Here is a 23526-nt window from a genome sequence, read left to right as displayed (position 1 = left end):
CTGCGATATTGCTAGAAGCAGAGAAGTTTTGCCACAGGTTGTGTTCAACATTCAGCAGCAGAAGAGATGGGAGATCTCATTTCCGACACTCACCCCAGGTTTCCTGGCCCTCACAACTTTCAACTCAGATGAGAATAGGATTTAAAATTCACAGACCACAGGAACCCAAACTGCAGCAGAGATGTGTTCTATTCTTTCTGTATCTGAAAGCCAGCATCGAAGTTCCAAACTGTTATTCAAGCAGCAAATATTTTCTTTAGCCAGAGCATTTTATAAAAACATGGCCCTATCTCAGTCAGCCTAACAATACCAGGAACAAACCTATATTCTGAGAGGATTAGATTTATCAACCCATTGCCATGAGAGAGACCCCACACCAGAGGAAAAGAGAGACTTTCACAGACTCACAGGCTTCGAGAATAAGCTTATGGTTGCCCAAGGGGAGGATACAGGGAAGGATAAGGGGAGAATAAGGAGTTTGGGATGGACATGTACACATTGCTATATTTAAAGCATTAAAACAGATAGCCAACAAGGTCCTACTATATAGCACATGGAACTCTACTCAATGTTATATGGCAGCCTGGGTGGGAGGGAGATTAGGGGGAGAATGGATACGTGTATATGTATGGCTGAGTCCCTTTGCTGTTCACACAAAACTATCACAACCGTGTTAATTGGCTATACCCCAAAACAAATTTAAAAGTTTAAAAAAAGAAAAGAAAAAGAGGGTTTCAGTAGGATTATAGGAAGAGTGGGATTTAGATGCAGGTCTGGTCTAAAAAGTGAATCAAAAAAAGAGAAAAAAGTGAGTCAGTGTCCTGTTGCTTTGGAAACAGTCGAGTTGTGATAAATGAGGACTGTTGTATCGAGAAATCTCTTAGATGGAGCCCAGCACATGGGCTGAGAACTCAATCTGCTTCTGAGGTCCTCCATGCAAAGAGGCAATATCTCATGCTTCCTAATAAAATTTCAAACAATAAACTTGCTTATAATTGTTGATATTGAGAAGAAAGTTACTCGGCGAGTCTTTGGTCATGCAGAAGAGGTTGTCAGAACCCTCTACTGCAGCAGTGTCACTGGGAGAAGTGTTTCCTGTGAACCCTGAACCCTGAGGTTGGCTTCTCTGTGTCTTGTTCCAGCCTGATGAATGCTGGCTGGATATGTACTTTCTCAGTCCAAGCCAGTTTTTATTTTCTCAGTATCCCAAGTGAAATGTGTCATGGGGATTAAAAAACAGTTGCAAGATTCATGTGATTTTATTAAATGTCTATCTATAGTCCACAGAAAGAATTGTTGAACTTCCAAACGTAAGAATTCCTGGGCTGTGTGGTCAGTTACCAGCTACTGCCTCAGATCTCCTCTGTCTGGCATATATTGCATTATTTGTTATTAACAGATATTATTTTAAGTCTTATACAATTTAAATCCACAAGATATCTGTCAGGGTAGCTGGGAGAGGTGTTTACTTCTAGGAATTAGAAAAGTGATTGAGGACATAATACAGTGGTTTGTATGAACAGAAGTAAGGACTGGTTCTGAAGGCAGAAACTTCGGTATCCCTGTGGGTTAAGCAGCACCTGAGGTCCAACTGTGCTTTTGGGGGTGCGGTGCCGACCTCCTGGGAGCTCTGCACATCCAGTACCAAAGTCTCTGGAATTACCTGCAGGGTATGAAGGCAACATTCTGAAATTTCACTTAAAATGGAATAGGATCGTTTTCCAATCCCACTTTCACGGGTTATGTGTGCCATGGGATATTCATAAGGACCTCGAATTGGCTGCAGATATGGAAACATTGTCAGGGAGGAGGTGAATTCATTTCTTTTGGCCCTTGTTTCAAATGACCTGCTTTCCAAACGAAACAGGAATGGGCACCGTGCTATGTGATAGTACCACATGTTCTCCTGAAGAATGTTACATACATATGTTTAAGAATCTCATTTAGGAAAGCAGCTGTCTTGTAATAGAGAGGATTATGTTTTAAATATCCATTTTCCTAGTCCATCTGTGCTGAATCTACAGAAAATGTAGAAAATGGGTATTTTCATTACTGTACAATTTTTAAGTTAACTCATGTATACTTATTTCATTCCCCCAATGCTGTAGAGTCTATAGAGTTTTATGAATTTGGTATTTAAAGAGAGTTTTTTTTTCAAATTCTATTCCTAAATTCTTCTTTTAACCATATACACACCATTCATATTTATTTATAGTCTGATAAATCATATCAAACATTAGTAATTGAAACTTTGAGCATCTTTGTATTTTATCCAGAAAACATTTGCTCTATTTTGTCTTTGGCAGACTTAGCCATATTAGTTATAAACAACCTCAGGTAATAAACTTTCTGTAGGAAGTAGAACTGTAATTATTTCTATGGTCAGCCTCACATCTTGTTCCTTCTTGCTATTTAAGTGTTTATGTAGATAGATAGGTGTTTATTAATGGCTTGGTATGTTTGAACAACTCCACTTCTTAGTAGAAATGTGGACCTAAAAAGAAGAAAGGGAAAATGCCAAATATTTTTTCCTTTGGGTATTGCAATGTAAAAGAAAAGAAAGCTAACCTAATCCTGGGGGTATTTTAGTTTTTCTTTTTTTAGACCTAGAGCTAACAGGTGCAGATAATATTCTTTGAACATTTCAAAATCTTTATAATTCTTTCAGGTTGTATTTTTGATTTTTCAAAATGGAGCAACTTTTCCCTGCTAAATGAAATCTTTCTCCTGGGGTTGTGAAGAGTGTTGTTAATTAAAACTGGTGTGGAGTTGGAAATGCAGCTCTGTGGAATGTATGTGAACACTGGGCCTGATCCATTTTTAGCCTCTGCTTTGTAGTTAGATGTCCTGGTAGTAAAGTGGAAACTATGGAGATTTATATGTACCCACAGCTTGGCTGACCTCAGTTGAATCTTAAGAACAATGGCTTGTTCAGTGTCACTGTGGTTTTAGCTCAGATCGGTTACCAACTGCATTCTGAGCCAAGAGTTGTAAATTAAATTCTGGAAGGCTTATTCTAAATGCCTTTGTTCTTAGTCACAGTGAGGAAAAAACTAAAGAAAGTGATTCAGGAAAACAAAAATGATATAAGACTATTGTTTTATGTTAATAATTCACAAATACTATTAGAGATTAAAGGAGAAATGGTACTCATGACCACTTTGCAACTGTTATGCAAGGGTTCTTAGCCTTTGTCTGTGAATAGGTTTCAACAGAGTTTTGTATGATTTGAAATTTATGTAAGATGAGATTTTTTTCTTTTTTTTTTTGCTGAGAGAGACCCTAGCTTTCATCATATTGTCAGAGAACTCTGTGACTCAACAAAGGTCACCACCACTGCACTAGAAAATCTACATAAAAATATCAGACAGCCCACTGTGTGAACTGATGATTCCTTCCTAGGGCCAATATTACAGGGAATTAGGATGAAATAAGGCAGATGTTTACAGGGAATGTGGTATATGGAAACCAGTGTTTTCAAAATCCTCTCTACTGAATAATATGGGAAGAGAAAAGAACTATTTTGTTGTGCTTGATAAGTAGGAATGAATAACTTCTGGAGGACAACACAGCATATCTCTTGGATGATGGGTCTCTCAACCCTCTGAGTTATGGTAGACAGGTGACTGTCTGATTCTAAGCAGATTAAACTCCACCCCTCACAGTGCTTCCCTGGTGGCTCAGTCAGAAAAGAATCTCCCTGCAATGCAGGAGACCAGGGTTCAATCCCTGGGTTGGGAAGCTCCCCTGAAGAAGGAAATCGTAACCCACTTCAGTATTCTTGTCTGGGAAATTTCATGGACCGAGAAACCTGGTAGACTACAGTTCAGGGGATCTCAAAGAGTCTGATACAACTTAGCAACTAAATCAAGAGGGACTAATCAAGAGGGACTAAATCAAGAGCAACTAAATCAAGATATAGCCTCTTCTCTAAAGAAAGATTTAGAAAATGTAGCATTCTGGGATTTGTCTTCCAGAACCTAAGTACCAAGAAAATGATGAGCCGTATTACTTCCTATATGGTAGGAGAAAGTCTGGGGAAAAATCCAAGGACAACAGAAAGCCAGTTACTATTTTATCCCCCTAGAAATGGGCCAGTTTGTTGTCAGTTTTACTTCTTTAGAAGGTAACTGGTCTGTGTTCTGAATCCCCCAAACAAACCCTGAGTCCAAAGAGGGTAACATTCACTGTGCATCAATTTTCAACTCTCACTGCCGTAAATCTGCGGCTTGTTTGTGAAGAGAGAACTAGAAGTAGCACCCGTGGTAATACCAGTTTTTCATACAATTGGCAGTTTGTCATAGCTCCATAGAACTGTGGAATGCTAAAGAAGGAAGAGACTAAAAGCTCATCTAATTCAAGCCCTTCCTTCCACAGATAATGAGGCCCAGAAAGACAGGCTTCAACTCTCTGCTTCCTTTGTTATGTTCTACATTGTGAATATCCATCAGTCTCTTTTGCAGGCTAAATGCAAGTTTAGAGGATATAAGATGCCCCAAAATGGCATTAATCTTATGTAGGGAGGTGAATCAGGCTGTGAGAAGGAAGACATGTCCCCTTAAGGAGTAGGAATAGAGTGAGTAGCCAAAGGTGGAGGAAGGGCCATGCAGTCACCTCCCGGTGCCCAGAGGTGAAACGGTAGCTTCGTTCACTGCTGGCTGAGCACTGGGTGTAACGGAGCCTCCCCGCGGAGATCCCAAGCTCTGAGAGCCCAAGGGAACTGGTGCTGCAGACTTGACCTTTTCCACACCAGCCTTTCTGGGTGAAACTGGAGAAAGCAGGAGCACCTGAAATGAGGATCCATCTAATAGTTGATAAGTGCTCAGTGCTCAGTCCCTCAGTCATGTCCAAGTCTTTACCACCCCATCCACTAGCCTCCTCTGTCCATGGGATTTTCCAGGCAAGAATACTGGAGTGGGTTGCCTTGCCCTCCTCCAGGGGATCTTCCCAACCCAAGGATCTAACCCAGATCTCCCTCATTGCATGTGAGTTCTTTACTGTCTGAGCCACCAGGGAAGCCCATATACAGCAGTGCCAACTTGTAAATATATAGAGAGAGGCAGTTTTACAGGAAAAAATGGTAGAATAATAAAAATGAGTTCAGCTCTATTGTGGCCACTCAGTAAAGTCTAATGGCAACGTATACATAAGTCAGCATTGAAAATGGAACTTCCATTTTCAAGCTTTTGCAAATACCTCTGTGTCATGCTAGGATGACCTACCCATCTTTCAATGTCCAGCTCTTCCACAAAGCCTTCCCTGGTAGTCCCAGATAGAAATTGTCTCCAAGCCTGTAAATTCAACTTTCTTTTGCTCTGCTCTTTCTGCTTATCTGCCTGCCTGCCTTCTGTCTTTCCATCCTTTCTCCTTTGATTGACATAATACAACACATCAGGCTGGTAGCATTTGCAACCCTACTAGACAGTAAAGGTCTCAGAAAACAAGTCTTTAATTTAATATGTAATCTTCGTATCCCCCTCCCACACCCGCATCAAGCATAGAATTGTGCACACAGAGGATAAAAAATAAGTTTTCTGTTGAATAAATGAAATTATTATGGAAAGTTAAGGCTTTCTGTTTGAAATCTACCTTCTCTTGCTCCTTTTAAAATATCAGCTTGTCTGTGTAGTAAGTTTATATTTAACATTACAAGAAACAACTTAACTCTTTTCCAAAGCAATTATATCATTTTACATTCCCATACCAAGGTACAGGAATTCCAGCTTATCCACATTAGTTATTTTCTATCATTTTTTACAGCCTGTCTTTTAGGTATGTGGTGGAGTCTCACTGTGGTTTTAGCTTGCACTTACTTAATAACTAATGATGTTGACCATCTTTTTAATGTGTTTGGTAGCCATTTGTGTACTTCATTGGTGAAATGCTTGTTCAAATCTTTTGCCATGTTTAAATTGGATTTTTTTTTTCTGCTTATTATTGAGTTGTCAGAGTTATTTAAATATTTTGTATATAATTCTTTCTTAGATATGTGTTCGGAAATACTTTCTCTCATTCGTGCCTTGCCTTTTCATTCTTTTAACAGTGTCCTTCAGATACCAGAACGTTTACATTTTGATGAAGTTCTATTTGTCGTTTTTTTCCTTTTTAGTCATGCTATTGGTGTTATGTCTAAGCATAATATGGCTTATTCAACATCATTGTCGTTGTTGTTGAGTCACCAAGTCGTATCTGACTCTTCGCGACCCCTGGATTATAGCACGCCAGGCTTCCCTGTCCTTTACGATCTCCTGGAGTTTGCTCAGACTCATGTACTTTGAGTTGATGATGCCATCCAACCGTCTCATCCTCTGTCACCCCCTTTACCTCCTGCCCTCAATCTTTCCCAGCATCAAGGTCTTTTCCAATCAGTCAGCTCTTCGCATCAGGTAGCCAGAGTATCGGAGCTTCATAGAGTTTCTCCTATCTTTTTTTTCTAAGAGTTTTATAATTTTAGCTTTACATTTATAAATATCCATTTTGAATTTTTTTTTTTTGGTATGTGATGTTAAGCTCTAAATTCATCCCTTCATATATAGATAGACTGTTGTCACCATTTGTTGAAAAGACTATCCTTTCCCCCTTAAATCATTTAGCTTCTTTATCAAAAATAAATTGACCATGTATGGCTGAGTCCCCTCACTGTTCACCTGAAACTATCACATTGTTAATCGACTATATCCCAATAAAAATAAAACGTTTTAAAATAATAATAAAGAAAAAGAGCTTTGAAAAAAAAAGAAAAAGAGCTTTGGAAAGAAAATTATCAATTGACTGTAAATAAAAAGGTTTATTTACAGATTCTCGATTCTGTTGCATTGATCTGTATGCCTGTCCTTAGGTCAGTACCACACTTTCTTTTTTCTTTTTTTAATTTTATTTTTTTTTATTAGTTGGAGGCTAATTACTTCACAACATTTCAGTGGGTTTCGTCATACATTGATATGAATCAGCCATAGAATTACACGTATTCCCCATCCCGATCCCCCCTCCCACCTCCCTCTCCACCCGATTCCTCTGGGTCTTCCCAGTGCACCAGGCCCGAGCACTTGTCTCATGCACACTTTCTTAACTATTGTTGCTTTATAAAAAGTTTTGAAATTGGTGGATTAAGTTCTCAAACTGAGTTCCTCTTTTACAAAAGAATTTTTGCCTATGTAGTTCCTTCATATTCCCATATAAATTTTAAGATAGCCTTGTCAATTTCTACAAAGAGAAAAGTCTTCTGGTAATTTGATAAAAATTATGTTGAAAACATAAATCAGTTTTGGAAAATATGCCATTTTAACAGTGTGGACTCTTTCAATCCATGAACATGGATATTTATTTATTTAGATTTTTGTTTCACTTATCATATAATGTTTTGTAATCTGCAGTATAAAGTCTTGTACTTCTATGTTAAAATTGTTCCTATTAAATATTTTATTCTTTTTGATAGAATTGTGAGTGGAGTTGTCTTAATTTTATGTTTTCATTGTTCACTGCTAGTAAACAGAAGTGTAATTGATTTTTGTGCTTTGATTCTATATCCTGTGACCTTGCTGAACTCATTTATTAGCATTAGCATTTGTGTGTGTGTATATTTCTTAGCATTTTCTATATACACAATTATATCATCTGTAACTAAAGTTAGACTTGCTTTCCAGTTTTTCAGTTTAACTAATTGCCTCGACTATTCTTCACTGTGCTGTAAACTTCAGTACAATATTGAGTAGAAGTGGCAACAGCAAGCATCATACCCTTGTTCCCATCTTAGAAAGAAAGGATTTAGATTTTTACTATTAGATATGACACTAGTTATAGATTTTTCATAAATGGCCTTTATCAGATTGAGGAAGTTCCCTTCTATTCCTATTTAGTTGAGAGTTTTTAACATGCAAGAAGGTTGAATTTTGTCAAAATTTTTTTGTACATATTGAGATGATAATGTGGTTTTTGTTCTTTATTCTATTAATATGGTGTATTACACTAATTGATTTTAAGATAGTAAATCAACCTTGCATCCCTGGGCTAAATTCTGCTTGGTTTTATATGTTGCTGGATTCAGTTTACTGATATTTTGTGAAGGATTTTTGTGCCTATGTGGATGAGGGATATTGGTTTGTAGTTTTTCAAAAAATTATAATGTCTTTGGCTTTGATATTAGGTAGTACTGGCCTTACAGAAAAAGTTGGGAAGTGTTTCCTTCTCTTCTGTTTTTGAAAAAATATGGAAATGATTGATTTGTTTAAATAGTTCATGTAATTTATCAATGAAACCATTTAGGCCTGGGCTATCCATTGTGCATGGATTTAAAATATATATATATTTATTTATTTGGCTGCATTGGGTCTTAGTTGGGACACATGGGCTCTCTAGTATGTGGGATTAGTTGCTCCACAGCATTTAGGATCTTAGTTCCCTGACCAGGGATGGAATCTGGGCCCCCTATATTGCAAGGAGGATTCTTAACCCTTAGACCAGCAGGGAAGTCCTTGTGCATAGATAAATTACCAATTCAATTTCCTTATTTGTTATTGAGCTGTTATGATTTTTAATTTCTTCTTGAGTTAGTTTTGGTCATTTAAATCTTTATTGGAAATTTTCCATTTCATTTAAGTCATCTAATTTTTTGGCATAAATGCATTTATCACATTTCCTTATGATATATGAGAGATTTGCTTTAGCATTTCTTGTAAGACAGGTCTGCTAGCAATGAATTCTCTATCTTTGTCAATGTCTTTACTTTGTTTTCAGTTTTGAGTAGTGGTTTTGCTGGATATAAAATTCTTGATTTAGTTTTTCCCCCAGCACTTAAATATGTCATAGGAATGTCTTCTGGGATGTATAGTTTTTGATGTGAAATCAGTCATTAATACCTTGTTCCCTTATATGTGATGAATCATTTTACTCTTGCTACTTTCTAGTTTTCTCTCTGGCTTTGGCTTTCAACAGTTTGACTATGATATCTACATGTGTATTTCTTTGGGAGTATCATACTTGGGTTTGTTGAGCATCTTGGATTCACAGAGTACTATTTTTACTCAAATTTGGGGAATTTTAAGTCATTATTTCTTCAAATATCTTTTCCTGCCCTTTCTCTCTTTCTCCTCTTTCTGGTACTACCATTACTCATATAGTGGTATATTTGATGTTGTCTGACAACATATTTTTCTTCATCCTTTTTCTGTTTGTTCTTTTAGATTAGCTTCTATCTTCAGCTTACCTGATTATTTTATTCTTTTATATAAAATCTTTTGGGTCCTTTTAATAACTGTTTCATTTAAGTTATTGTACTTTTAAACTCCAGAATATCCATTTGACCTTATTTTACAATCCCTATCGTTTTGTTGACATTCTTTCTTTTTGAGTCATTATTATAATACTTTCCTTTAATTATTTAAACATGGTTTCCTTAATTAGCCTTTGAATATAGTTCCTTTATTTTGAATATATTTCTAATTACTGTTTTGAAGTCTTTGTCTGCTAAATCCAATATCAGGGTGCACTTGGAGACAGTTTTTATTTACTGCTTTTTTTTCTTCTAGTGTGCATCACACTTTCCTATTTCTTGTCACGTCTCATAATTTTTTTGTTGTTGAGAATAGGGCATGATAGATAACATTTTGTAATAATTCTGGATTCTGAATTTTCCCCAAATGTGTTGCTGCTGTGTTTAGTTTAATTACTTGCCTAAACACATTTATAGACTCTGTTTACCCAACACTGTTACTGCTGATGTCTTTGTTTAGTGTTTTAAAAAATTATTGTTCTTATTTTTAAGCCTGAATTCATAGGGATCACTTGATATTTGCATAAATTAATGACCAATCAATGAATGGTCAGACGTCTGTGCTCAAACATCTCAAGACAGTAAAGCTTCCATCCTCTGGCAATAGATCTGTGTGTCTGGGTGTGTGTGTTGGGGGGCATATTTGAAGTCCAGGTCAGTTTAAAATGTGTATGCCCTGGACTTGTTTGTCTCTAGACTCCCTTGTCTCTTCTCTGCACACACAGGCTCACACACAGTCACGCAATCATATGTGGATGACCTGAGTCCTTTCCAGTTTTTTCCATTCAAACACATGGAGAGAGCTTATGAAGGCCCCCTTAGTGGTCTTATTTTTCAAATCTTCCTGTTATATCTTTGACTGATGTGCCCGTCTGCTGCTTGTTCCAACCATGACTGTATCTGAAGACTGACTGAGCGGCTGACTTCCCTTGTTTGTTTGCAACTTAGGTGTTTAGTGTTACTTACAGTGTTGCTGGTTGTGGAGGTTTATCATGCTCTGCTCCAAATCAGCCCCTCTGACAGTGAATATTAAAAGTTTCTCACCTTTTCCCACCTTAGTAGAAGTGCTTTATAGATTGAGCTGGGTGTGGGGGTGGGAAAGAACTAGGTAAGCATGTCACACAGACTCCTACTATTCTGACTTGAAGTTCAGTATCTTTTCATGAACAGCCAGCCACCTGTCGGTGTAGTGTGTGCCTGTGCTTGATTTTCAGAGGCCTGAATGGGTTGGTTTTGACAATTGTATCTAGGTTTATCACGGTTTTTTTAGAGAGAGGACCTGCTGAACTACTCACTCCACCATACTGGAAGTCCGACCTCTGCATTGGTCTTTCTTACTAGCTCCTCAGCTGATTCTGATGTGAAGTCAGGGTTGAGAATCACAGAGATAGGGTATGGCTACAGGAGGTTGAATCTTGATTTCACGTCATTCAATAAACCCTTATTGAACACTATCAGGCACTGGACACAGTGCTGAGGATATAAATGTAACTTTTAGGCCATCTCTCTCCTTGAATAGTCACAGGAGTGGGACAGATAGAGAAGGAAATCAGTAATGTAATATAATCATGAGCACATGTGGGTGGGTGGTGCTGGGTTTGGGAACAGTGTCAGCAAAAGACAAAGCCTACAGCCCATCATTTTTTTTCTAGAACATGCTGATAAGTTGTCATAATTTTTTCAGAAAGTAATATAGCCATTAAGTAGATCCATACTTAACATAAGCAGGCATAGTTACTCATCCTGAGGAACTAGGACAATTTTTCACAATTACATGATGATTATAAACATGATTTTGAAGAACTAGCTTTTGACTTCATGTAAAGTTTAATGAGCTTCTTAATGCTTTATTTCTAATTGGACTGTGATGATTTCATAACCTATATGTTCTGTGCTATGCTTACTCACTCAGTTGCATTTGACTTTTTGTGAGATGTGAATAAATTTAGGAATAGCTAATCAAAATCAGAGTCATTATGGGCAGTGTGACATATTGTGGTTTCTGAAGTGGGGAGTTCATGAAGGCAAACCAAGGAAATGTAGGAAGATATATTAGCACTTCTGTAGTTAAAAAAATTAAATTTGGCCCTGAACATTTTTTTATTGGTTGAAATTTCACAAAGTGAGAATATTTATTCAGCAGTATATGTAAAAAATTTATAAATAGACAGACATATATAGGTGACATGATCAAACATGTTTGGATCGAGAAGACTCAGACACGAAGTTGAAGGCCACTGGTATAGAGGAAAGAACACTAACCTACGTGGGTGCTGGTCCTAGTTTACCTACCAACTTGCCGGGTAAACCTGGGCAAGTTACAAAGATGCTAGGTCTTCTTCATCTATAAAGCAAGGAGGGTGGTGTAAATGTCCCTGAGATCTCTTCCAGTTCAGTGATTCTATAGTAGTTTTGTTCTTGTTTTTCCTGTCAAGAATAATTATGAAGTAGTACGAGTAGAAGGCTATGCTGTTGTTCAGTATTTGAACTAGATGAAGTGCAAGTTTATTTCTGAGTCCCTGGAACATTTCTAGAGAGAGATTTCTCCTGGGTTATATCCCTTCTCTGGGGTGCTGCTGGTCATAGATGTGATGATGTCAAACAAACCGTGATATATCCTTAAATTCTACTAACTTTAGGCATATTAACAGAGGACATACCACAATTAGTAGTGGAGTACAGGTAGATGTACCTAGACACAGTTACAGATGCGTGGGTACACGTGCACACACAAATCAATCCTTACCTATAGTTTCAAAGCTTACCTTAGTTTCAGGGACTTCCCAAGTGGCTCAGTGGTAAAGAATGTACCTGCCAATGCACGAGACATGGGTTTGATCTCTGGGTCATGAAGATCCCCTGCATAAGGAAATGACAACCTACTCCAGTATTCTTGCCTGGGAAGTCCCGTGGACAGAGGAGCCTGGAGGGCTACAGTTCATAGGGTCTTAGAGTCAGACATGACTCAGCAACTAAACACAGTAGCTTATTTTCACTGCCTTCATAATTTGAAATTCAGAAAGAATCAAGATTTAAGACGTAAAGAACATTAAATATAGTTTTAATAGTTAAAAGACCACATTGATTCATACATATCAAACTTAAAGTGTCTACTCAGAAACTGGCTTTTGAGACAGGATTATTTTCAAAATTTAGATGCAACTAAAAGTCCAAGAAGTTAGCAAGCCTTTATTTAGCTCTTTGATGTAACTTCAGAGAAATTCAAATTTTAAAAAGAAATTTAAATTTTACATTTTCTATTGAACTCCTTTAAAAACATCATTTGACTTTAAAATTTGATAGAGTAAGATGTTAGGTTTCCATGTTCTTGGATCATAACAAAAGAAACAATTGATGGCTTTTCTTCGCATAATTAGTTACACAATTATTGCATAGTCAGTTTCTTAAAACTTCATCTGGTTGAGTTTTGCTTGTTAGTTTTGATAAATGACTTAACATTACCAAATAGTCTGTTAGCACAGTATTTTAACATTTAATCCTAAATACACTCTTTTTGTTAGCTTGAAGAAACTTTAGAGATCATAGCAAATGTTTGATATCTTCTAAGTACTTTGGATTTTCTAAATAATACTATATAATATATAAAATCACAGTGCTTTTATGAAGTCTTTTGTTCCAAATGAAATATGACATAAAAACTAATGATAGTCCCATAAATCTTTACTATAAAGTTCAACTATTAAAAATTGTCTGCTGTGATTTACCTGTGAGAATAGAATAATCACATTCTGGCACATTGTATGCAACAAATGCTTCATTTGAAAGATTTATCTTAAAGGAAAAAAATGACTTAAAAAAAAGGAACAATACAAGAAAAAGAATGACAAATCATGACTTTTATCTTTTAATTGAAGGTTAATTGATTTACAGAATTTTGTTTTTTTTCAAACATCAGCATGAATCAACTGTAGTTATACATATATCCCCTTTTAATATAAGCAAACATTGAAAATATGCTCATGAGGATATGAGTGTAGACAGTAGAATGAAAATAAATAGTAAAAAGAGCAAAAACAGAGAAATGAGAAAAATTAGAAAATGCAAATGTTCTATAAATAGAAAAAAGCTCAAACTCCATAATTAATTTTATTTTGTACAGTAATGGAATTAAAGGAGTGATGGAAAATACCATTTTAAACTTAGACCTGAATTAGCACAGCCTGTACTTTGTAACTCACTAAGGGTTTAGAATGCAATCATTTTGCTGTTGCTTGGAACAGCCACCCAGGAACAAATTTCACTAAGCCTTCCAACTGGTAACCAATCCACAAGCTTGAATTCAAGGTTCTAACCTTTAGTATTAATGCTGATCATAGAATAAGAGCTGCATATTCACCCTGGGGGAGGGGCGGTTGGTGGGGGAGGAAGAGGTTTGTCATTTCCATGCTACCCCTCCACTCCAGGAATTAAAGCCTGTAGCCCACCCTATACTCCCAGGCCCAGAACCACTGTACTCCCAGGGCTTCCTGGAAGCCCAGGAGTTCTGTGTTGCTTGCTTAGCAGAGGATAAGTTTATTTGCATTATTGCGTATCCATTTTGTACTATGTCTATGCACTGTCTTCTTTTGATCTAAGTAATCCCTGCTTTTCCTAATATTTTTTAAAGATTGAGAAACAATCAAGGTTTGGACTCTTTGGAAGGTTTTTTTCTGTTTTAACCAGGCAGCTTGGTTTTTCCATGCCACATCATCCACGTGCTTCATTTTCTTTTCAAATTTTCTTGACAGTAGGGACCTTTTTTGAAAAAAAAAATTTATTTTATTTTTAATTGGAGGGTAATTGCTTCACAATATTGTGATGGTTTCTGCCATACATCAACATGAGTCAGCCAGCAGTATATATCCCCTCTCTCTTGAAACTCCCTCCTACCTCCTTCCCCACCCCAACCCTCCAGGTTGTCACAGAGCACTAGCCTTGGGTTCCCTGCATCATACAGCAAACTCCCCTGGCTATCTATTTTACATATGGTAACGTATATATTTCAATGCTATTCTCTCAAATCATACCACCTTCTCCTTTCCCCACTGTCCAAAATTCTGTCCTTTATGTCTGCATGTCCTTTGCTATCCTACACATAGGATCATCCCTACCATCTTTCTAGATTCCATGTATTAGAGATCTTTTTAATATTAATTTTCAGTTTCAAAATCAATTCAAGTCTATATAAAAATTACAAGGGTCATACAGAGTTTCTGTACAATTTCTTATTGTGACTTTCTATCATTACAATGGAGACCTTTAACCTGAGTCCATGGATCGACTTCAGAGAGTCCATGAACTCCTGAAATTTATGCCAAATTCTGCATTTGAATGAAAATGCATTTCATTTCATCCAAGAGCTATATAAAGATTGTACTTTTAATGTCATCAATCCTTTTCTCTAGGTGAAATCTCAGCTGTCTTGTTTTCGACTTTAACACATTTTTTGCTTTGTTAGAACAATAGCTGCCTCCAAGCACCACGTGCACCAGTGTGCATGGGTGGATTTTTGTGTGTACTACAGCATTATCAAAATGTTCTTTATCAAATCTGTAATTTTCCGAGTCACTTGATGCTGTGTGTTCATCTAAAATATATTAATTCTGTTGTTTAATGAGCTCAGTGTTCTTTCAAACGGAGTCTGCTACATTATACAAAAACCTCAAGTTCCAAGCTTAAAAAAAAAAAAAACAAAAAAAACCTCAAGTTCAACCTCAAGGCCCTGAATTGCCTGGGCTCTCGATACAGAAAACTTGCTTTATTTTTGTTTATCAGTCCTCTGAAAGCATTTGCATGCACAATGTATCCAAACCATTCATGTAGGCTGCCTACATTTCCAACATAAATTTAACAGCAAAGGGTATTTGGAAACATTACCAAAGCACAGCTGCTTTCCCCTGAAACTTTAATGAGAAAAAGCCATGAAATTACTACAGACCTATTTTTCTTCTGTCTGGATAGACTGCATTACGTGAAGTCATTTTCACTCTATTTTAGTTCTAAAGATAGAAGATAATTACGACATTAGCCATCTAGGAGTCTATGCAACACTCCTAAATTTAAAACTTCTAAACATTTTTTAAATTATTGACTAACATTAGGGTGTTTTTTTGTCAGACTTACAGATTCCAGTCTGATGCTAGATTATTCATCCAAGTTGAGCCCCCAAACAAAGAGAGCCAAGAGGAGCCTTCTCTCTGGAGAGGAGAAAGAAAATCTGCCAAGTGACTACATGGTACCTATTTTCTCAGGACGGTGCGTATGGATTCTCTCCCTGGATCTGATTTTTAGAAAATGGAGAGGGACTTCCCTGGTGGAACTATTTAAAATTAAGACTTCACGCTCCCAATGCAGAGGGCAGGGGTTTGATCCCTGGTCAAGGGACTAAATCTCACATGCCACAACTACGAGTTTGCATGCCACATGAAGATCGGGGATCCTGCATACTGTGACTAAGACCCAGTGCAGACAAGTTAATGAATTAATTAATTATTTTAAAAAAGAAGTGGGGAATAAATGTTTTCAGGTAGTAATAGTAATATCAGCTGTGATTTATTGAGCATTTACTTTGTACTGGTTGAGAAAGTTCTGAGGAACCTTCAAACTGTGCACAGTGGGAGATGTGATCATTGTAAAAATGTGTGCCATCACATAGGATGGCTATATGACCACAGAGATTGATTAGAGACTTATTTCTAATTATGTAACTAATTGAAACTAGAAGCAAAGTATTGGATGCTAGTGATTGGACACTATATACAGGTGCTATATTTAGGGCACAAAGAAAGGTTAAAACTATAAAGTATTGGGTAAACTAAAAGAAAAAAATCAAATGATATATTTAGGTAGATTGGTTGCCAGTGTGGTTTTAATTATTATTCATTAGGAAGAAAAAAATCCTTAGAAATGTAGACTAACTAAAAGCATTGCACCATAGCTTGAATACCTGGCTTATATTTGTTAAATGTAAAATAGATTACTATTTATGTTGAGATAAAATTCAAACAAAATAATCACTAAATCACAAGTCTGTGTAATGCCAAATTTCTGTTTATAATATAAACATTTTTGAATGATAATATATACAAAGAAATCTTGAAAGGAGACTTGTCTAAGACACCAAATTAAAGTTTAACAGAAACTTTCTGAGCCTTCCCTGTTTTTTTCCTTTGAATGGAGATTATTCACAAAGCTAATGTGATGTTCAAAACGAGGTCGCCCTCTCCGGGCAAAAGCTATCCGGAAAATCAGTAGGAAATAACTTGGCTGTGATTTTTGGTGACCTACTTCTGTTTCCCTGCATTTTCTCTTCCCATTGCTTTTTGATGGCTCCTTTCCCAATTGCTTCAGAGGCTGATGTCATAATCGCTGCAAACCTACTTAGGAAAGGGATAAACAATATTCTATTTTTAGCTTTTTATTTTATATCTTTGATTTTTTATATCTGATTTTTTAAACTGAACTTTACAGACAAACAGGCTTATATTATGAAATATGCTTGCCCAGACTCAGCTTCTTCACAGTTGGTTTAATAGCACTCATATTCCTTTCAGGAGATGACAAGGTTGGAGGAGAAAAATACTTAATTTTGTGCTTTAAAAAAAAATCATTTAAAAGTCATGTCAGCTTAGCATTAACCTATATGGCACGACTCTCCACCTGTGTGGGCACAAAATGAAGTTTCTCACTCTCTCCAGCTTCTTCCTGCCCTTTCCCCACCAAACCATTTTGTCCCCTCCAGATCAGTCTCAAAAATTTATTTACAGAATAAGCTATGATAAATGAAATTTTTAATAAAAAATTTATATTCTAGGTTTTATTTCCAGTTCTTCTTCATTTTTTATATGGAGCCATCTCCTATATCCTATTACTATGAAGATAACACTTCTTAATGATGTTCACAGTGTTAACATCTAAGAGGACAGGAAAATAATGAACATTTGTTGAGTACCTGTTGTTTGCTGGAAATCATTGTAAGTGCATTATATATAAACCATCCTTCTAAGTCCTCCGTTCAGCCCTGGAGAGGTATTAGTGTGTCAATTTTTTGCACAAGGAGATCAAGACACTTGTAATGGTTGAGCTAAGAGTCCCCCTAGGGCTGGCAAATGCAAATATAGTACATTTTTGGAGAATATGATTTCTTCTGGATGGCACTTGAAAATTCCACTTCTTACAGTCTAGGTAGGGCTTCCCAGGTGACCCTAGTGGTAAAGATGCCGGCTATCAATGCAGGAGACATAAAAGACATGGATTTGATCCCTGGTTGGGAAGATCCCCTGAAGGAGGGCACAGCAACCCACTCCAATATTCTTGCCTGGACAGAGGAGCCTGGTTGGCTATAGCCCATAGGGTCGCAGAGAGTCAAAGACGACTGAAGCGACTTAGCACACTTGCACAGTCTAAGTAGAGCTAACTTTATGTCAGCAACAGGTTTTAAATTGAGACAGAGGATTGGAAAGGTTTTAAATTTATTTAAAACTTTCAGGAGTGTGTTTTTGATGTTAGCATCATATTCTTGCTAGATTATAGCAGGGTTATCACTGACATACACATATGCACTTACTTAAAAGCAAATGTCCCTGCTGTTCTGGGTCAAAAATATATTTTAAGTGTACTTGAGTTTTCCTAATTGCAGTTGCCACCCCTTCCCCCACCCCCAACCCCTGTGTCCTGTGGCACGTGGGATCTTCCCAGACCAGGGGTCAAACCCATGTCCCCTGCATCGGCAGGCTGATTCTTATCCCCTGTACCACCAGGGAAGTCCCTCATAGCCTTTATTATTTTGGAAAGGAAACCTGCTAGGCATAAGGATCGCACATACATTTATAGCTTATTTATGTGTGCAGCAGCTCTGGGCAATGCATTGCATCATCTGAGTTACAGAATCCAGATCAAGCACACTAATCATAAATCAGGAACCCAGTCACAACTGTCTGTCACTTTACAATGCTGTCTTTTCTAGACGGAAGTTATAAATTAATATTTTATTACAGACTAAACTGTGTTTAAACACACTAAGGAAACCAAAGAAATGATGTTGGGCAAGTTATCTTACTTCTCTGTGCCTTGTTACTATATGTCTAAAGTAGAAAGGATACAGTTTACTTCAAAGGGTTGTTGTGGGGGGAAATGAGATAATTTATGCAAAAAGCACTTGGCAGACCACCCTGGCCATATTAGGTATTACTATTGTCATTATCATTTGTTAAGGTGATGATCACATCCATGTGTGAGGAGTTAGCTCCTATGGGCCAGTGTGTTGTATGTCAGGTTTTCCTTGGGCACAGTGTACAACATCTGAGGTCTGGTGCTTTGAACTTGGCAAAATTGGGCAATCTTATCACTGACATTCACAATAGCCATATTTTGCTGTTATTTTATTTTAGCCAAGTGCATGTCAGTGGAATTACAGATACGGAAGAGCAAAGAATTAAAGAAGCTGCTGCTTACATAGCCCAGAGGAATCTCCTTGCTAGTGAGGAAGGCGTAACAGCCAGCAAGCGGTCCTCAGTATCTAAGCAGTCCATGTCCACGCTTCACCAGGAAGAGGCCTTTGAGAAGAAGTCAAGGAAAGTTGCCATTCGAGAGAAGGCGGAACACCTGTCACTGAAAAAAACGGTAAGAAAAGACAATTTAACATAACTTAGAAAAGTGTAAGTGCCACCACGACATATAAAATGGGTTTCCCTGGTGGATCAAATGGTCAAGAATCTGCCTGCAATGCAGGAGACCTGGGTTCAATCCCTGGGTTGGGAAGATCCCCTGAGGAGGGCATGGCAACCCACACCATTTTTCTTGCCTGGAGAGTCCTGGGGACAGAGAAGCTAATAAGGACCCACCCTAGAGCACAGGGAACCCTACGTAATGCTCTGTAATGATCTACGTGGGAATAGAATCCAAGAGTGTTTACATGTATCTGTATAACTGATTCACTTTGCTGTGCACAGCAACTAATACACATTGTAAATCAACTCTACTGCCATAAAAATTCATCTTAAAAAAGTAGAAATGCATGTAACATGTGCATGTGTGTAATATAGATTAATTAGTTTCAAATGAAGAAATGTGTGGTCTTGTGGAGAAACAACAAAGAAAGAAGGGGAAAAGACATCGAAATGTACAATTCAAAGAAAGACAGACTTTATAGTTTTAAATTCTGTGAAATTTTAGGTTCTACAGAAATTAAAGTTCTTGAGAACCTTAAGAAATCCACCTTTGGAAAGTACAATATGTTGCTCAGGCTTAGAATGTTAAAAATTAAGTGATATGTCTAATTTTTTAAAGGGATGAGGGGAATTTGTTTGCTGCAAATACCAGAGTAAGACTCCAAATGAAAAAATGATCATTTTGATTTCTACATCTCATTTTTGTAGCACATGTTACTTTGATTTCATGTCTTGATAATTTTTTTCAGTTAGAAGAAACCGAGGCATTTCATAAAAAGTTGAATGAAGATAATCTTCTCCATGCTCCTGAATTTGTCATTAAACCTCGTTCCCATACTGTTTGGGAAAAAGAAAATGTAAAATTACACTGCTCTATAGCTGGCTGGCCAGAACCTCGTGTCACATGGTACGCTATCTTTTTGAAAGCTTCTCATAGAATTGATTACCCAAAGTTAATTTTAAATCCTGTGAACACATCTGGATTTATGAACATGCAAGAGTCAGTGAAAGCATCTGTAAGTTCGAGTAAATTTTTTTAAATAGTGAAGAAAGAATACATGCATGGAAGGAAGAATGATTTTGCATCCATTATAATTTATTATGATACTTTATAATATTCTTGTACAAATGGGTCTTTATCTTACATAAAGTGTTAAAATTTAGTCAGCATATTTATTTGGTAACATTTTGTGATGAAAAGCAATGCCACCTTTTAGAGAAATAAAGCCCAGGGGGCTTCATCTCTAGTCTTCATGTGAGCTGAGGTCCTAGTTTCTAAAGCCAAACAAAGAAGGGGATGGGACGGGGAGCTGTTTCTAATATGAGGTCTGAAGAAACTCTCATTCCATAAAGAAGAAGCTCCCCTTTTTTCTGTCCATGATATATCCTATTGCAATTGTCAGTGACTTGGTAACCCCTAAAATCAGAACTCATATGGCATGAATGTCTGCCATGGAGAGTGGGAATCTGACGAGGATTGTAAGCCAGTTTTAAAAGGTGTTTTCTGCCTTATTCTACAATGTGGACATTTTGCATGCTGCTTTCTTACCCTCGGGAGTGTGGTAAATGCCCTGTGTCGCAGTATAAACACTGCAGAGAATGGTACTGCTGCCCACAGGGCGCCGCCAGCTCCTTCTCCCTTTTCTGTCGTTTCTAATGTTGTTTGGACACCTGGCTTACATAACGGAGACTGACAAGATAAACCCTTACCTAAGGTTGTTCTTAAGGAGCAAGTGGTGAGTTTTTTTTTTTTTTAATTCACCTATAATATCAACCTGCCTGTGATCAAATTGGATTTACATACAGTTTTTCTTGTACATAAACTTTTCCAAACTTTTCCCAGGGTTCTTGAGTTTGAAAGTGAGACAATGAAAAACAAAGCCAGTTCTGTATTACCAAGACAAATAATTTATAGTAAACAAAGATGAGAAGTGTGAGAACATATTCAAATGAAAATGAAGTTTAAAAAAAATCAATTTCCAAGCTTTAAAAGTATGAGTATTCTATAGTAAGCTGGGCTTCCCTGGTGGCTCAGTTGGTAAAGAATGCACCTGCAATGCGGGAGACCTGGGTTCGATCCCTGTGTTGGGAAGATCGCTTGGAGAAGGAAATGGCAACCCACTCCAGTATACTGGACTAAGTCCATGGGGTTGGAAAGAGCTGGACACGACTGACAAACATAGTAAGCTAGGAATCCACTCATCTGTACCCCCTGCCTTTTTCTCTGCCTATTGAGTTGCGTAGATTGGCCTATAAAAGGGACATTTCCTCTTAAAAACTGATTACTTTCTACCTCAGAAAAAATTCAAACTTCCCTGTAGAAATTCATAAAGAGGGACTTCCCCAGCGGTCCAGTGATTAAGACTCTGCCTTCCAATACAGGGAATGTTGGTTCGATCCCTGGTTGAGGAGCTAAGATCCCAGAAGTTGTGTGGTGTGTCAAAAAAAAAAAAAAAAAAAAAAAAGAAATACATAAAGAATAACAAATTTTTAGCTCTGAGAAATATTACTTGATGAGTAAAAAATTCCTCATGTTTCATGAATTAAAATATACTACCGGTGAATGAATAATTGGAGTCTTTAAGTAGATAAATTTATTACACAGTGTCCTATCTCTGTTTTCCTGATTTTTAAACATCAGAGTTAAAGGTGATTTTCAAAAGAATACAAAGTGATCTCTAGGAGATAAATATTAATTTCTTAAGCATTTACTTATTCTGTGAAATACACCGTAACTAGAATACAAACATGCCATGTACCACTGATGGTGTCACTAAGCCAGAGTCATGAGGTTCCACAAAGTCAGAGCTCAAATTCCTTTGGAGGTTAAACTCCTCACATGGTGTTCTTGGGCTGAAAAAGGAGTGATTAAAAAACAAACAAAAAGACATAAACTCCACTGAAAAAATATGAGATGACTAAACTTGTCAACTTTGAAAATTCCAGTCAAATTTAAAAATAGAAATACTGTCAGTTTTTAGTTATCCTCACTGGGAGTATGATTGACCCCTCAAATCTTTCATGTTTAGCTTTGAAATATTTATTTCCTTAACATGTGAATTTTATGGCATCAGGGCTCATTTTAATAAAAAAACAAAGGCACAGAGACAAAATTTGTCTCAGGAAGGACTGGAAGGCTGTTCGTTGACTGGGACAAATCTTCTCTAGTTCCTGCACCCCCTTCAGTCCTTGGAGAACACAAATCCATTCTGTTCAGAAACTCTTCCAGGAGGGACGAATCAGAGCACTTCACACAAAACCCTGTTGCCTTGCAAGTCAAGTGGGAAGTAAATATGAAAACAAAAGAACCAGTGGACCTCTGAGAAAATAGTTTACCTTCCTTTAGCGTGCAAGGTTTGCCCCTAGATAAAGCTGAAATTTGGACAATCAACTAGCAGATAGCTAAGAACTGGTTCTGGATTAAGGTTTTGTGGAGCAGGAGGGTTATACAATTTGAAGAGCATCCTTTGTAAAAAAAAAGATTATAAAGTTAGTCACATGCATTAAGCACAGAGCCTTATGGGGACCTGTGATGATGAGAGACCCTGCAACTTCAGCTTTACTAGTTTCAAGGTAAATCCACTTCTGGGAGTAAATTTCATGTGGGATTAATATATTAATACCTTCCTGGGTGTGCTGCTTTTAAAAAAATAATCATTCAATGAAGCTCTAATTTACTTTGCAAGGTGCTGGTCCAGATTATACAATCTTCAGTGAGCATCCTCCCCCTCAAGGAGCAGGGAACCCACAACTCAAGCGAGAACCAAGATGTCGGTAATTTATTTGCTGGCCTTGATATCTCTTTTGTACCGAGCTGCAGTCTCCTGGGCCTGACTCTGAGTACAAGGATGAGAGAAACCATTGAGAATGACCTTCCTGAATAGAACAAGGTCAAGTACAGAAAAAAGTTTCCAGTGCTGCTGCGGGCAGTTGTGCTGTCTCCACTTGAGCCTTTAGGTCCTAAGCCACATGTTTCACAGTCATATGTGCACAGGGTCTGACTCCCTAAGACTCCTTTCCAAGGAACGTTCAGTTCCAGGTTTCCACTGGCACCCTCAGGCCATGGAAATCCCTGAGGTTGAACAAATGATATCAACATGCTGCAGCTGCTCTTCAGCCAGCCCCTGCATACTGACTAAATCTGGATGGAGTCTAGAGGGTACCTGGAGAGCGCTTACTGACAGGCGGGCCCATCACTCATCACCATCACTCATCACGGTCAGGTGCAGAGATGCTGAGCAGCACTGCCCTATTCCAGTTCACCTTCAGAGCAGAAGGAAGCCTGTGGGCCTTGGGTTCAGGAGGAAAGTTAGTTGCAGAAGACACAGTAGTGAAGCTGGCCATCCAAGAGGAGGGCTAGCCAACAGAGAAGGAGAAATATATATGTGGTGAAAAAACAGTTGTTTAATTTAATAGGTTATATTTATATAATAACTTGTTTAATAGGCAGTATATTGTTGTAAAGAGGGGAGGAAAAGCATTTATATTTGTATCTTTATTACCTGCATAAAGAAGCTGGAAGGACATATAAGAACCTAAGGAGACCAGTTAGCTGTGGGGAGGAGCTGGACAGAAGGGCGATAGGTGTGA

The 23526-nt window shown here is 37.5% G+C and overlaps 1 protein-coding gene across 1 annotated transcript in view; it reads left to right on the top strand.

Moving 5' to 3' along the window:
* Positions 1 to 23526, top strand: part of MYOM1 (myomesin 1) — a 118428-nt gene that overhangs the window by 4685 nt on the left and 90217 nt on the right. Inside the window, exons 3-5 of the mRNA XM_065932522.1 lie at positions 15386 to 15523; positions 18658 to 18889; positions 19686 to 19843. Coding sequence (XP_065788594.1) covers positions 15386 to 15523; positions 18658 to 18889; positions 19686 to 19843 — 528 coding nt within the window. The remainder of the gene's footprint in view (positions 1 to 15385; positions 15524 to 18657; positions 18890 to 19685; positions 19844 to 23526) is intronic.

This window comes from Muntiacus reevesi, chromosome 4 (assembly GCF_963930625.1).
Source record: "Muntiacus reevesi chromosome 4, mMunRee1.1, whole genome shotgun sequence".
Lineage (NCBI taxonomy): Eukaryota > Metazoa > Chordata > Mammalia > Artiodactyla > Cervidae > Muntiacus > Muntiacus reevesi.
The sequence above is the reverse complement of the archived record's forward strand: the minus strand, read 5'-3'. Positions and strand labels throughout refer to the sequence as shown.